The sequence below is a fragment of the Propithecus coquereli genome, unplaced genomic scaffold, assembly GCF_000956105.1.
Source record: "Propithecus coquereli isolate 6110/MARCELLA unplaced genomic scaffold, Pcoq_1.0 Scaffold185, whole genome shotgun sequence".
Classification (NCBI taxonomy): Eukaryota; Metazoa; Chordata; class Mammalia; order Primates; family Indriidae; genus Propithecus; species Propithecus coquereli.
The window spans coordinates 1,679,677-1,696,903 of NW_012143301.1; the positions used below are offsets into that span (position 1 = coordinate 1,679,677).

At 37.5% G+C, this 17,227-nt stretch overlaps 1 protein-coding gene across 1 annotated transcript in view; it reads right to left on the bottom strand.

Annotated features, from left to right (window-relative positions):
* Positions 1 to 6,669, bottom strand: part of INPP4B (inositol polyphosphate-4-phosphatase, type II, 105kDa) — a 480,180-nt gene extending 473,511 nt beyond the window's left edge. Inside the window, exons 1-2 of the mRNA XM_012642728.1 lie at positions 6,579 to 6,669; positions 4,647 to 4,691 (exon numbers count right to left, since the gene is read on the bottom strand). Coding sequence (XP_012498182.1) covers positions 4,647 to 4,691; positions 6,579 to 6,669 — 136 coding nt within the window. The remainder of the gene's footprint in view (positions 1 to 4,646; positions 4,692 to 6,578) is intronic.
* Between the last annotated feature and the right edge of the window lie 10,558 nt (positions 6,670 to 17,227).

The following is a 17,227-nucleotide window of genomic DNA, read 5'->3' on the forward strand; positions in this document are numbered from 1 at the left end:
CTCTCTGTAGTAAGCTTTTATTCACTCGTCAGGCATTTCTTACCAATTGTTAAGATGAAATTATCTGTTAAGAATTCTAGTATATGTTTTGAACAAAAATAGAAAAAATAAAATTGAAGCTTTCTTAAACTGGAGGAACAGTATTATGAATACATTCTCAAAGCTGCTAATCTCTTAAATCTGAATCAAAACCAGAAATATAAGTGATGACAGCATTGCTATTGACCTCGACTAGGCTTTCAAAACAAAGAGCATAGTTAGTCTTTGAACAAGACAGATTTTAATTTTTTTATTTCAAAATATTAAGGGGGTACAAATGTTTTTGGTTACATGGATTGCTTTTGTAATGCTTGAGTAATGGCTATAAGTGTGCCCATCACCCAGATAGTATTCATTGTACCCGTTAGGTAGGTATTTGCCCATCCCCTCATCCTCCCTACCTCCTGCTTGATTTCCACTGAGTTTTACTTCCCTCTGTGCATGTGTGCTTATTGGTTAGTTCCAATTTAATAGCGAGTACATGTGGTGTTTGTTTTTCCATTCTTTAGATACTTCACTTATGATAATGGTCTCCAGTTCCATCCAAATTGTTGCAAAAGGCATTAATTCATCATTTTTTATGGCTGAGTAGTACTCCATGGTATACATATACCACATTTTGTTAATCCACTCGTGCACTGATTGGCACTTGGGTTGTTTCCAAATTTTTGCAATTGTGAATTGTGCTGCAATAAACATTCGAGTATAGGTGTCTTTTTGAGAAAATGACTTCCTTTCCTTTGGGTAGCTACCCAGGAATGGGATTGCTGGATCAAATGGTAGGTCTACTTTTAGTTCCTTGAGGAATCTCCATACTGTTTTCCATAGAGGTTATATTAATTTGCAGTCCCACCAACAGCGTATAAGGGTTCCTTTCTCTCTGCATCCATGCCAGTATCTATTGTTTTTGGACTTTTTAATAAAAAATATTCTAATTGGGGTAAGGTGATATCTCACTGTGGTTTTAATTTGCATTTTCCTGATAATTAGTGATGTTGAGCATTTTGTCATGTATTTATTGGCCATTTTCTATCCTCTTTTGACAATGTTCTGTTCATATCTTTTGCCCACTTTTTAAAGGGGTTTTTTTTTTCTTGCTAATTTGCTTGAGTTCTTTTTAGATTCTGGTTATTAGCCCTTTATCAGATATATATTAGGTAATTAAGTATGAAACGTCCGATTTCCTTAAGTATTAAGTTTGATAGTTGATACCTCTGACATTTCACGTTGACACTTTTTGTTTTGTTTTGTTTTTATTGTGAAGGTACATCCTCATTCTTTCAAATGCACAGTTTGGCTTGTGATTATCTTTCAAACTTTTTAGAGCAATTTTTGTGAAACCATGGATAAATCAAACATTCGTGTTATTTTTTAATATGAGTTCTGTCATGGAAGCAATGTAGCACAGACAGCCCGGAATATCAATGAGGTGTTTGGGAAGGATGGAGCTAATGAACGCACAGTACATTGATGGTTTGAGAAGTTCCATTCTGGTGATTTTAATCTTAAAAATGAGCCACATGGGCGACCTGAGACCAAGGTGGATAATGATGAGCTGAAAGCTGTCACGGATGCAAATCCATCTCAACCTATGCATGAATTACCAGTAAGGTTTGACGTTACTATTCCAACAATGTTCGACCATTGGAAACAAATGGGCAAGGTAAAGAAGCTGGATAGATGGGTACCGCATGAAGGAAATGAGCGTCAGAAGAGAAATCTTCTCGAAGTTTGCCTTTCTTTGCAGTCACAACATAAAGGCGAACAATTTCTACACTGTATTGTTACTTGTGATGAAAAATGGATTCTTTTTGACAATTGCAAATGTTCAGCACAATGGTTGGATAAAGATGAAGTGTTGAAACACAATCCAAAACCAAATATTCATCAAAAAAAGCTAATGGTGTCTGTTCAGTGGTCCAGCACTGATATTATCCACTACAGCTTCATGAAACTTGGTCAATCGATTACAGCGGATGTCTACAGCAACCAGTTGGATGAAATGATGAGGACGCTTGTGATTAAGTAACTGAGACTGGCTGATAGAGACAGACCAATCCTCTTGCAAAACAATGCTTAACCACATGTCACACAAACAATGCTGCTCAAACGCAGAAGCTGGACTTGGAAACTCTCTGTCATCCACTGTATTCACTAGCCCTTGCACCAACTGATTACAACTTCTTCCCGCCATGGGGGACGGTCGGGGGGGGGGGGTGCGGCTGAAATGCCCCACCAAGCCAGAAAGTCTGCTTCTGGGGATGGGTAACAGAGATTCACAATCTGGCTGTCAGGTGTGGGTTTCACTCTTTTCCCCCCTCCCCTGCCCTGCAGTGTTCTTCTAGTGTCTGCCAGTAGACAGGAGCCCAAACCAGCCAAGCTCCCCATCCAGAATCCCATCCCGGGCCAAGAGTCTGGCCTTCCAGTGCAGGAGGGGTGCTCCACCAGTGAGTTGCAGCTCAGATCCACATTGCGCTGTCCTCTCAGTTCTGCCCATGTGGGCTCCCTTGCCTTCCTAGATTAGTTCACAATCTCCTCTGTGTGCCCCCAGGCAATATGATCGAGTCCTGGGGGTTTAGGATCTGGCCTGTGAGCCTGTCCCTGAGTCCCCAGAGATCAATCCCTGACTGTGCCAGGGAGAAGTGTGCTGTTCTCAAGTTGCCTACGGGGTGCTCAAGCAGGTTTGATGTCCCTCCACTTTGGGGTGTGCACTGCTCTGATGGAGCAGCTGGGAAAGCAGCACTAGGGATGGCCAGTGAGCAGAGAACGCACAGTCCGAGCATCCCTGAGCTCACTACATGTTTTCAAAGGGAGAGGTTTGAGTCCCACTCTCTGTGGAAGCCTCCGCGTGGAGTGTGCATCAACAGAAGGGAAGCAGCCTTTCCTGAGAGGCCTGGCTCCAACCTCTCTTGTCAGCTGTGGGTCAGGGAGAGGCAGGGAAGGAGAAGAGTCTGAATGGAGGACAGCTAGCACTCTGGTGGTCTCAGGCAGATTATTTTAATTGAAATAGAAGACAGGTATTTGGCCTGTCTCTTAAAAGGTGGCCACCATGTTTACCTAACAGTATCTACTCCAATTGCTTCTGTCTCCTTCAGATTCCTCTTTCTCCAGCATACAAACAAGAAAGTTTTATTTATGCTTTGAAATATACCAGATCACTCTAGAAGATATTCACTTTTACCTTTCCAAAAGGTAAAAAATGAGTTTCTTCCCTTAAAAATGAAAGATGGCTAGATGAAGGCTCAAGTAGCAAAAGTTATAGTCAGTGAGTCAAAAGGTGCCTAGGCTTCCCTTTGCTCCTCAGCTCTCTTTCTGAAAACAAGTGCTTTCTAGTAATATGTCTGATACCATCTGAAAACTCTCTAGAAAAAGAAAGAATACCTTTATTGGTGTTACCACAAAAGTTTCTTGAGTTATCACATTTCTGCCTATTTCTCAATATCTAGGAAAATTTAAAAATCTAGATTATTTAATTTATAGAATATTTTAGCTACATTTGTAATAAAAATAAAATGTCCAAAATATAAATTACCTACAATTATTATCTCAATAAGTTATACTTCAAAATGAAATATTTTGAGCAAAGGATATAAATTTGAAGCATAATTAATAAAAATGTATGTTCCTAAGAAAACAGGAAATTCCAACCACTAAAATGCAATATAATGTATGTATATATTTCAATTTGCCCCCAAAACTTTAGAAAATATGTATATTAATCTGTAAAGATTGATACTAAAATATATCTGATCTTTGCATATAAAATTGAATATGTACATGTTAGTTGATAAAACCTAGTTAATAATAAAATGTAAAGATATATTTGCCCCTTCAAAATATTTCAGAACTATGAGAGAAAAAAAAGACCTCTTTATATAGTTCATATGAACCATATTTTTACCCTCTTTAAATAACTTTTTGCAACTAATTTCCTAATAGTATTTTTGCAGTCATACTTGATTCAAATATAAAGCAGTTTCCACTCACTAAGTAGTGGACAGTCTCAGAGTGCACATTTTGAAAGCATCCTTGGACAAAGTTACAAATTTCTACATGTGACAGATTGTTAGAGTTGCTTAAGCCAGTCAAAGCTTGGATGTAAAGTTAAATTCTCAAATGGCAAGGGTCTGTCCACAAAATCAACATGGAAGAGTCAGAGGATATTTTTGAGTAAGACAGAAAGGGGCAAGAATCCTATAAATGCCATGAAGGAACACAATGGAAAATGACGTATGTCCAAAATCCACCCTCAGGAGTAAAAAATTAGACAGATTTCCAGAAACAGTGGTTAGCAACAAAATGCAGCCACCATATTAGAATGACTGCTGGGCATAAAATCTGTGGTCAGCAGACCTGGTTGAAAGGCAAAACTCTATCATCACTGAACCCTAAATTCTTAGGCAGCAGACTGATCTATGCAGCAACTCTTATTTTTCCATTTATAAATTGGGGGAAAATAACACCTACCTTATAGAATGGATTTTTTCATAGAACATTGATCACAAAAGTTTGTAAAACATGTAACAATATAAGAAATGTATGTACTACTTGTAAACTATTGAGCAAATTCTTATACTGATTGATTCAAATAAGATGGAATCTCTTACCAAGGATGAATTCCAACTGTGGTTCATTTGGAGTCTTCTGAATACCTATAAATAAGAGGTACACACTCAGGTTTAAAAAAATTTAAATCATTATCAAGAATATGACAATATATATTACTATGCTTCACTCTGATCAGAATGAATAAATACATTATTTGGTAGAATGGATACACTTGGTTAATCAGGCTTATAAGGACTAAGTTCTCAGGGCAGGGCATAATAAATGTAGCGAAACTAGATGTAAGAAGATTTGATTGGTCTTTTTAGCTTCTTATCCATAAAGAAGCCAAGAAAAAATGTTTTTGTAAGCCACGACAAATATAAAACATAAATTTCAACAGTGCTTGTTTCTTTTGGATGCATGTAGACAGAGGTGAGACCTTTCAAAAGAACCACCTCACCAAAATATTCCCTTCAAATGGATTTTTCTTTCAAGCCACTCTGACCTGCTGTAAATAGTAAATTATTAACGAAAGTGATATCTCTGGCTAGGTTATGGTGCTAGTTTCTCTGATAATTTATTGATAGCTCAAACCAACAGTTTGTTAAATGTTTCCATTCATCTTGTTACTAATGTTTAAAAAAATATAACAACATGAGTAAATTATTTAAGATGAAGTGAGAGGGAAAGTGAGTCTGAGAACAAAGGTATGGAAATGGGACTCATCCAATGGTCAGAGGTAGAATGATCAGGTTGTAGGAAGTGATAATGCAGTAGGCGGATGCACTGGGTGCAGGAACGGAATGTCACCTTGTTACAGCTCAGGGGTGGCCAAAAGAAGCCAAATGAAAATGAATGGAAAAGTGAACCATTTGGCAATAAATGAAAGAATATTATAAAAATACTATCCTTGCTTATTTTTGTTGGTGTATTCATCAGATATTATTTAAATTTACTGGTATTTGGTCACTAATATAATTTTAGAACCATCTTATTGAATAAAGATTATGTTTTTTTATTCACAGTGTTAGCATTGTTTTTGCAAAATTACTGTATATTTTTTCTCCTACTGACATTTAACAACGATATGGTTAACAATTTCTGATTTTCCAAGAGACATTAGAGTGACAATCATTAGGTAGGTCTTTGTAACTTCAAATGTCTGGATTTTTAAAAAAAATGTTATTAACAATTAACTCTGCTGTAAGCTCTGACAACCAAAGTTCTCAAAAATGCATCCAATTGATGCCATTTTCTAAAGGTTATTTTTCTAATGTAAATTAAATGAGAAGGTTAGGCGTATATTTGCCAGTGTTAAATAATTGGACAATAGGAATTGTCCAAAAAGAAAAAAAAAGACATAATGCATGCCAAACAATAAAACCCAAACCCTAGAATTTTAAGCATGAGAGAAAACATACAATTTTTCCAATGATTTTAATGGCTTGAGTAGCACAAAAGCCAATTCTATGTTCAAATGCAAATCTTGGCAAAACCTCCATGCTCGCTCTGTAAGTGTGACTTAGTGCTCTCTTGTATGGCAGTGGCAGTCTGAGCTTTTATTGTAACCATTTTTTCCTAATGCTTTCAACTTAATACCTTTTGGCTTTAAAAAGGAAAGTTCTATGGTCCAAAAAATAATCACACATATGATTATATAAATGCCAAGTAGAAAATGTTCTTAAAAAGTATTAGTGTCTAGGTATACTTAAAAAGTATTTGTTAGTGCCTTAGTATATATTCAAAAATTTTGATTCTAATCCTTGATATTTAACCATTTCATGGACCATCATCTCTCTTACCCAAGGTAAAAGACAAGAGGCACATCGTACACTCACAACACCAAAGTAAATAGCGCAAAGGAAAACTACTTAGGCAATCTCATGCCATTTGTTAGAACCCATGTTTCTGTGAATGCACACGCATATGAGTGTTTAGTTGACACAATCAGCATGTTCAGGAGTCAGAGGGAGGGGCACACACATACTTACTTGTGAACTGGGAGTCCCCCGTATCATTTGCCTGGGCTGTAGGAAGAAAGTGCTGGCCTTCCTCTGATGTCCCTTCTTCTTTGATTTCCATGATCAACGTTCACAGTTATATAGTTTCCAAGTTTTCTTTTCCAAATGTCACTTCCAATGATTTCTGGTTTAACGTAGATGTAGCTTCACACTAAAGACCTGATATCCCACTCTGAAATTCTGCACTTAGGAAACATCAAGAGTAAAGATGTCAGTTACTTAGTATTTCAGTATAAAGCTAAGAATTAAAGGTAGGTAGAGACTACAACTACGTTTGAATAAAATTACTTCCTGCCTATTCCACACATACTTTCAGGACCAATTCACACAGTTAATGCACCATAAACTCTGGGTTAAATAGGTATTCTCCAAGCAATTGTTATATGGTCATATGAAGGACTTCTAAATCCTGAAAGGTATATTCTTTCTCCTTCAGTTCATTCTATAAGATAGCAGATAGCTACAGGGGCTGCTAACTTAATATGCACCTAATTTAGCAGCAAGAGCATATAGCATCTTGTCAAGGCATTAGCACGTTTTGCCAAGTGAATATTACTATTCATTCCTTCCATTAAAATTGCCCTTTATGCTCATCTCTCCATCCACCCTTGTTAGAACATTATTCCTGACCACATAAAAATAATTTGGCATGACACTCTTCTTCCAAGATGAGCCAACAGGTTGTACAGGGGAGTTTCCAACCTCATTATTATCCATGGAGTCTCTTGCTGCTCTGCCTGATAAAGGTTTAATTGTTTAATGATTGGGATATATGGTGAAAAGAATGAATAATTATTCTAAAAAGCTAAATCTCAAGGGAAAATGAAAGCAATAGCAAATTGATGAAAGTCAGCATGAGGAAAGTCTAAGAATTTAATACCCTGTTATATAGACAGCCTCAAATAGTTACAAATTCATTTTGATATTTAGAATGATATACATGACCAAGAATGAATTTTTTAAAAATCGATGTTGTTTTAAATCAAGTTACCAGTTGAATTAAAATGTATAAAAATCTTTAAATGTCTGCCCAATGCTGTTTAATGAGATAGCAGCAATTGAGTTGGGTTTGGAATACTGATACGGTCTCAAACTTCACAAATCAGCAGCTACATTCTTTGCTGTTCTTAGCAAAGTGGCTTCATTTATAATTCAGCTCTAGTTTTAAAAAATCATCTGGCAAAAATTAAATCCAGAAAGCATCTTGAATCTTTAGAAAATGCTATAATAAAGTGGTGGATAAATACACATTGGTTTCTAAGGATACAACCAAGAATACATTTTGGGGTAAAGGGCTATTGCACCATCAGTTAGACCAAATCCATCAATTTGAAAATTATGTTTTGAATTAACATAAGCTAATGCTTCTGAGTTTTTTTTGATTATTAAATTTAGAAGTCTTTTTTGATAAGGACATACATATTCATTACACCACATTCTCCCAAGGACAAATGCTAATAGTGAAATAACATCTGTAGCAGACTACAATGCACGTGTGATTTGGATATAAGGACTATATAACTTGTTAACTTTATTTTTTGACCAAAGATTCAATCTGCAATCCTGGTCAGTCATCTTAAAAACTGAAAAGGAGACCTCAGTGAGGCAGTATGAATGAATCCTAGCAAAATAACCATTCAGCTCATTAATGGTGAATGATTAATGAAATAAATGTCAACTCTGTGTGTAGGCGTGTGTGTACTTGTGTAATTTGGGGGTGAGGGGAGAAGTCTGAAGTAAGACGTTTACAAAGAGTCATTAACATCGTCCCATTTTAAGCATACTACCCCATTCAAAACTAGCTCACTAACTGAAAATACCTCCAATTGTAAAGACAATGGTGCCAATGATATGAAACAAGGATTATGTGACAACCTCTTGAGAGGTCCTCTGTTTCACTGAGGACAAATTTAAGATTTGGTACTTGTTACCAAAGCACATGCTTCAGAAGGAATCGATGACAAAGCTCCAGAAAACAACTGCATTTCTCGCTGGTAATGCGAGAAATGGTTGTGGTTAGGTACAACAGTTCCTTTTCTATGTCTATTTGGAAATTTTTTGGTTTGGCGATCATGCACAGGAATAGATTGTGGTTGTTGCATACCACAAGTATATCAAAAGAGACAGCTTTTAAGCATAGTGCAAATTAGTCCAGTTCTCACGTCTTTTGTCCCACACAGAAGAGCTGTAAGCCAATGGTCGCGATATTCAGAAAATACTTTTATTTCTCTTCATACAGGGACAAGAGGTGATTGGTAGTTATAGTTAATATGTTTAATTGAACAATATTTCTCACTCACCACTGTAATAAACAGATATTTGTTAATATTTTGTACACTTCACTATTTATTTATTTATTTATTGAGACAGAGTCTCATTCTGTTACCTGGGTTAGTGTGCAGTGGTGTGATCATAGCTCACTGCGACCTCAAACTCCTGGACTGAAGTAATCCTACTGCCTCAGCACCCCCTGCCAAGTAGCTGGGACTACAGGCACGTGCCACCACACTTGGCTAATTTTTTTTCTATTTTTTGTAGTGATGGTGTCTCGCTCTTGCTCAGACTGGTCTCAAACTCCTGGCCTCAAGTGATCCTCCCAGAATGCTAGGATTACAGGTGTGAGCCACCACACCCGGCCATACTTCACATTTTAAAGGACAATCTGACAGGCACATAAAATTGTACAAGAAGAAGAAGAAGCAACTACTGGATATCAAAGGGGGGGGATAATGAGGAAGCTGAGCTGAGATCTAGCAGGTCAATCTTGGGACACCTGACTAAAGGGATATATATGGTGATCCTGCAGCAGAGGTCTGGCATTAGCTTCACAGGTCAAGAAGCAGATAGAGGATCTGTCCCAAACTCAGTAGGTTTTCTGTGCCATCAGGAGCCAAAATGAGGCCCAGGTGGTCAGAAAGCACTGACCGGGCTGAGAGAGGACAATGTACAGGTTACTCAAGGCAGATGTGGGTAATTGGGCCAGACTGCCATGCCTCAGTGGAAAAGAACAAGTATCCACCCAGTAACGGCATGAGACCAGGGAGTTCCATTTGTCCATTGTCACATGGTCATGTGAGACCATTTTCCTCACACATGTGACACTATCTTAGGAAGAGAAGGAAGGAAGGGAGAGGGGAGGTTGGCAGAGAGATACTTGAACACAAGTGTTTTCTAATGTGGCTTAAATTATTTTATCAAATGAAGATTTAAATAACAGTGGACCAAAATTTGAAAGCTTTTATTCATTTATGTTTGTTTTGTTTACCTCCTCTCAGCTAGTGAATGCTTATTATAGACCAAATTATAGAGTTAAAAAAAGAAGAAGGTCCTTTCAATGAGTGAAATTTGCCATTCCTCCCGCAAGTTAAAATGTTTTCTTCTAATTAAAACAATTTTTGTGGTATATTTAAAAATTTCCAACATAATTCTCCCTTTAAAATAAAAGGAATTTATTTTAAATATTGAGAACATATTCTAAAGAAAAAAAAGGACATCGGGTATAATTTTAAAAAATAATTAACTTAAGCCAAAGGAAATGAAATTTCTACAGTGAGTATTCTTTCTTCCCGTGAATTTCCTGAAATACCTTCTTAGAATTCAATTTGAAAACTTCATGAGAGTTTTTTAAAAAATAAATTTAAATGCTGAGGTGACATAGCCAGAATCAGAGGGAGAACGAGAGAAAAACTGAAGATTAAGGAGAAAGGGAGAAGAAAAATCTAGATGACACAATCCACCGTAATGAAAGGAAGGGAAGTGAGTAGACTATGGGGCATGATATGAAGTTGAGAATGTTCTCCCCAGTGGCCTAATTTTTTTTTTCTTTTCAGGAAGAAGGCATATTTATGAACTCTCTATAGGGAAAGATTTTTCAATGCAACTTCAAAACCATAGACCATAAAGAAATAGATTAATGCATCTGACTACTTTAAAATGTTCTGTGAGCAAAAGATACCATACAAAGTGAAAAACAAAGCACATACTGGGAAAACATATTCATAAAACAGAAGGTTCTGGTTTCCATTTAGGATATGTAAAGACATAAGGAATTGCTCCCACAATAATCTCAAAAAAAAAAAAAAGCTAAATCATGCATTAAATCATAAACCATGTAAACAGTACTCTACAGTTCTATACTGCTTGGCAGTGCATACACACGAAGTGCATTATAGAGAAATGCACGATATACCCTAAGATCAGAATAGTTGTGAAGTCTGGGAAGGAGGGCCATGGGAGGGAACAGGTGGTCTTCAACCGTATTGGGAAAGTTTTATTTATTAAACTGGGTAACAGGAACAAAATATGCATTTCTTTATAACTTTATTATGTCTTAAATGTTCATTATGAATTAAACTAAAAAAAGGTAGAGTCATATGTTGAGAGGAAATGGTAAGGAAGTATAACAGGAGCTTTGAGAAGAAAGGTGGAGTATTGAGCTGACCTTTATTAATACTGGGTAAAGAGCAAGCAGACATGATGGCAGCTATGGGCCCAGCTGGGCCTGGAGACCCACAGATTTGTGTGGGTCTTAGTCTGACTAGCTGTGTGGGTTTTTCCAGTAGCCCAAAGAAGAAGGATGGTATGGTGGACACAGTGTCGGGATTTTGTCTGCTAGTGCAGTGAGAAAAGGGTGCAGTGTAGAATGTAGTGCTAACAAAGTGACTGAAGGGCCTTTAGGCTGGACTGGGAAATCATCAAAAAAGAAAGATGGAATACATTGGGACATGAAAGAAGTATTTATTTCTAAGTGATCTGAAGTTCAGGGTACAGGCATGGGATAAATGGGTGGCTGAAATGGAGTGGTGCTGATAGTCACTAGAGCTGGAGAGACAAAGAAACTATGCATTAAGGGTGTCAAATGAGTTACTTCTATGGAAATTGAAATCACCCCAAAGGATCACAGTCAAGGCCTGTGGACCAGGGGAAGAGTATGTTCCTAGGAGAAAAGTCTGCAGGCAGCAGGAGTTTGGACAATAAACATGATAAATAGGAGTGGAAGTGTGGTATAGCATGGCCTATGTAATCTTAAATGAGGTCACAACAATTTAAGAGGCATCTCGTGGCATTAGGAAAACAGTGGCCCTGCCTCCAGGCTCTGTGGTGTAAGGCCTGCGACATTAGTGCAGGCAGCAAGGAAGCAGTGCCTTGTGAGAAAGCCAGGTTCCCATTAAGACAAAGAGACAAAGGAAACATTCTCCAGAGAGGTGGGAGGTGAAAGAGATTGTTTTTCATAGAAAAGGAAGGCCCCGCAGACAGTATGCAATATTTTAAAAGTGACAAGATCAAGGGAAGATTGAGTCACAGTCAACTAAGCCCATGGCAAAAGAGGATGATGATGTGGTGGGCAAGGACAATGACAGAAGGCGCCTGTGGCTTAGGTGGTATCCTGGGATGACGGGACATGAGGCATGCTATGATTAGCTGTTCTGGTGTGCTCAGTGGACCTCTGCTTAAAGATGTTTCCTGGCCTGTGCAAGCTGAGGGCCAGGCAGGGAGTGTTGGAGGCTTGATGATGCTATTTACCTGTGGCTTTTGTGTTGGTTTCCACACAGTGCTTAGATATGAAGTGTTGAATGAATTATTATTTCCTATCAATCTCAAAAAGAAACAGAATAGCAAGTCTCTGTTATGCTGATGATGTGCCTTTCAGTGGCTAAACTTGTTCACTTTAGAGTAATGCCTCAAAACTTCTGGAGCCGGGGCTTCATTCTGGAAAACCAGATATATTTCACTATGGCAAGTCCCTTAAAAACCTTATAAACACTTGGAATTTGCAAGACAGAGTGTGGATGGGCAGGGCTTCTTAGGATCAGCCCAAGGCTGAATAATGTCAAGAAGAGGTAAAATGACAAATATTAATATGATCCAGTTGGGGACTGGCCTCTGCCTCCTCGGCTCCCTTCCCTCACGCGAAACATGGGAAACGCTATTTTGAAGGCCACCATTGTGATAGGGCAACTACATTCAGAGTTTTGCAACCAGTCCTCTGTCCTCAATAACAGGAATTTATTCTAATTTGACATTATCAAAAAGTAATACTAGAATAAAAAACCCCAAGTTTCAGGAAAAATGTCCCCTTTGAGGAAAATGGCATAAATTATCAATTCTCTATTTTACCTGAAAAAAAAAAATCAAGCATGTATTTAAGGGTCAAAGGCACTCCCGGCTTCTCCTGGGGCCCCCTGTCTAGGCAGAGGATAACTCCTTCAGAGCAGTGGATGAGCGTGGGTAGGACAATGTTTCCGCCCAGGAAAATCAATTACATCAGGAGACAATTGAATTCTCCAGGCTGTCAGCATGGTTTTGCTACCAATATGAAATTCAGTAAAGACCTGCTTTGTCACAAGAAGAATAAAGATGAGAGTTGTCAGGGCTCCAGTTTCATCAAAAATTTGGAAGGCAACCAGTTCAGCTGAAGACTAGCATCACAACTAGTTAGCAATGTTCTCCTCATGTGTCCCACGGGGAAGCAGCGCTGACATGAGATAGACAAGAGAAGACACATGGATCTAGCGAGACCCAACAGTAACAGTCTTTAAGGGTTTTGTCACTCAGATCACGGTCCCTGGATCAGCAGCATCTGTACTACCTAGAAGCTTGTTAGAAACACAGAACCTTGAGCCACACTCCAGATCTACTAAATTAGAATGTGTATTTTAGTAAAGGCGATTCCTATGCACATTTGAGAAACACCACTCAAGGCATAAAAGACCTCTCAGATTCCAGCTCATAAACTGGCAGAGGTGAATAGGGAATGCTTCCAAATAAAGAGCCGTTGTGGGATAAAGGCTCATGTTACTTAACTAGACTTTCTAAACTGTTGCCAGGAGCTGTCACAGATTCTGGCCTGGGATTCAGTCTCTCCAGCCATTGATTCATGTTCTACCATGAGTGCTTCTGGGCTGCCCTGGATCTCATAATCTTGGTTCTCTGTATAGGGTGCTGGACTCCTGCCTACCCTCTTACCCACCTCTTAGTGATGGACTCTTGCCATTGACCAGGCCTGACTCAGACTAGATTCTGTCCCCAGCTCTTACTCCCTTTCATCTTTGCTCTCCTCAGCATCAGCTCTGCTGCTGGACTCTTGGCAGCCCACTCAGCTCCTGGCAGGGACAGACCAAAGTACCCCTGGGGATAAACAGGGCCAATTCATGGCATGCCAAACTTTGGAATGTGTTAGAGGTTGGCAAGGACAGAGGGCAGCTCACAATAAGAACTAGTGTCTTAATGACACCAAAGCAAGATCATCCAGAATCTGGCAGTTCACTGAAAATGTCTGGACTGTGGGTTTTAGGGCACACAGCAATTCAAACTATTGTGACACCGGGAAACACGGAGGGAGAGAGGGAGAGGGAGACCAGAGATACGGTCAATTTCATAAAATACAATTGATGAGAATGTCACCCTTTTCTTTCCTCTGGAAATACCAAATCAAAGGAGGCCCTACTACTATCCATCCATAATCTGCACAGAGTCTTGTCTCTGCTACACTTTTTGAAATTCATTTTAGTCAACAGTAGTCATAATTATCTGAGTAAGTTTATGTGTCATGCTCTGTGTTATCCTTTCATATGCATTAAATTAATCTTCATAACAAATTTATAAAGTAATTCCAGCTTTACAAGTGAAAAATTGAAGTTTAAAAACTAATTTGTTCCAGGACCCTCCTACTAATTGGAGAAACCAGGATGTAAACTTGAGTCTCCAATTCTAAAGCCCTTTCACTATTCTGAATGCCACCTACCTGTCAGTTTTAATACACAAAAATTTTCAAACTTTTATGATCCCTTGAGAAATTAGAGCAGAGGTGTAGAGAGAAAGAAGAGAGGCCTAGAAGACATTTACTTTATATTTGCTGTTTTTTATTTATATTATTCTTATTCTTAAAAATAAAAACTTCTGAAAAACCTATAACCTATCAATGTAGCATTTAGAGTTCAAGTACCACAACCCCTAAGCCGAAAAGAAAATCAGGACATGTTAGATATTTTTAGGATCCCATTTATAATATCCTGTCTGTTGGAGACATACTCATCTCTGGTTATTGTACGGAGTCTTGTTGTGAATATACTTTTTGTAGACAAGCCAGCATGAAAGAAAATCAAGAAGAAAAATTCAAAACCATTGAAGTTTGAAAACAGAACCTAATTTTTGAATACATCCAATTGTCCAGACCTAGCATTCTGGTGACTTAACAAAGAGATAATATTTTCTTTTATTGGTTCTTTGAATTATAGGACTCCTTTTTGGAGGTCACAATTCCAGTCAAGAAATAATTCCAAATTACAATGGGTGAGGAATGATCATTGAAACCAGAAAAATCTTGGCATTTAAAAGGACAGCACAGGAAGTGGCAATGGAGACACCTAGGCTCAACATGCAGAGGCACTGTCCTTTTGGTTCACTGTAAATCACAGGTCACTGTTACTTGTTTTTAATTAACATAAGAGCATGTTGGTCTCTACTATATACAAAATAAAAAGGGAGGCTCTATCAATCTCTGTGATAAGATGCCCTTAATCCCAAGAACTCATAGGGCAGAAGATTTGAACTAGAATTTAAATAGTTTCCAACAATGTCCAGATGTCCTGATGGGGAATACATCGACCATCTTTGGGACTACAGGGAGTCAGCCATTTGAGTGGTTAGAATTTTTTTTAATTAAAAAATATACAAATTTATTACTGAAAACTTTGGAAAATACAAAAACATATATACAGAATTAATGTTGATCCCACCATGCAGAAATAATCATAAAAGAGTTTTGGTATTTTTTTATTTAAAAAGTATATATGCACATATACTTTTTGCAAATTTGGAAATATACTGCACATGTTTTATAAATTTATTTATTCAATTAATATATTGTGAATATTTTCCATTATTAAATATCCTCACTACCATTTTAATGGTTTCACAGTGTTCAATAGATATATAATAATTTATTGATGGATACAGCTAATATTCTCCATAGTTTACCTTTATGAATAACACTGTGATGAGTAACCTTGTACACAAATTTTTGCATACATATGTTTATTTTGATGGACATAATTCCTAGGTATAGAATTTCTGGAAAAAAGAGGATATATATATAATTTTTTAAGACTCTTGATACTTAACTAACAAAATATCTCTCCAATTGACATGCTCACCAACAGTCCACATTTCATCCTTTTTTTTAAGTGACAAATAATAATTTTATGTATTTATGAGGTACAATTTTGTCTGTGTTGATCAGCAAAATTGAAAGCGTCCTGAAGAATTACAAAGTAAAGATGTGAACACATCCGTGATTTAATCTCAATACCTTGAAACAGTTTGGTTAAATATGTCCACCTGTTTCCACTCTATAAAATACTGGGATAAAATGTTTCAACAGAGCATAAAATCGGAGAGCCTTAAACTAACTAGTGGTCATATCATTTAAGGGATGAAAACACAAACGCCCAGAGACAGACTGAAAGTGCTCTGTGTACCCAGCTGGCTAGTGGCCACATAGGGATTAAAAAGGTATTTTGTCTTAAGGTGACCTTTTTATCCTTCTCTTCCATGAGCCACTCTTGGTTGCTTCTCACATGTCATCTAAAGGATATGAACTTTCACTGGATGTTTCAGAAAAGACTGAACTTTCACCGCAACTTTTTCTTCTATAAATACTTCATGTCACAAGTTGAATTTTGCTTACTTAACAAAAACTTGAAAACCTTGAGCCCCACATAGACTTGGAAAAAAAAACTGCTATCACACAGCAAAGATTTAAAATAAAGAAACCCAAGGGTTATATAACAGTTCTCTGGATGGATAAGGACTTTTAAATGCCTTTCTCTGTCATCCTCTGAAAACCTAAGTAAAGGACAGTAGTTTATTGTCCACACTTAAAATGACAAGTTTTTTTTTTTTTTTTCTGATACTCTTCTTCAGAACCAAAAACTACATGTTCCAAATATAATGACTCCCAGCAGTCCATCTCCAGCCTTTCTCAAGAAGTAGAAATGTATAGAGAAAATTTTCGTTTGGCTCGAGATTGATTCTTTTTTGACATGGACTGAAGAAGAGGACCCTGAGGAAGTATGGCCTCAGCAGTGCCACATGTTTCGAAATCCTGACAAACATGGTGGTCACACACAGATACCAAGGACCAGTTAAATTCCCTGTGCTCAAGCAAAACTAAAACTGAAACTTTGATTGTATCCTCAGGGCATTTCTAATACAGACATCATCACAAGTTATTAATTCCTAGAGCTGATTGAATTCCTTATGATGACACATTTCAGGTTCAAATTAGTATTGACTAAATTACCCATAGTTTCTGATGATGAATTACTCATTTTCTTTTGAAATTTAACATTTCAAAGTAAGACAGATAACGGATTTAATTAAAATTTTATCTTCTGCTTTTTATTATGGCAGGCGAGAATAAATGTATATGTGTGATGATGATAATTTCACTTTAGCTCTCCAGTGAAGTTCATAGAGTGCCTGAGGTTATCTGCAAAGAATATATGAATAATATAGCATGACTAAGTTTTCTCATTCCTACTGCCTACTACATACACATAATGCATCTTAATTCCTTTCAGTATAAAGCATTTTCCTTACTCTCCGACATGTACGCA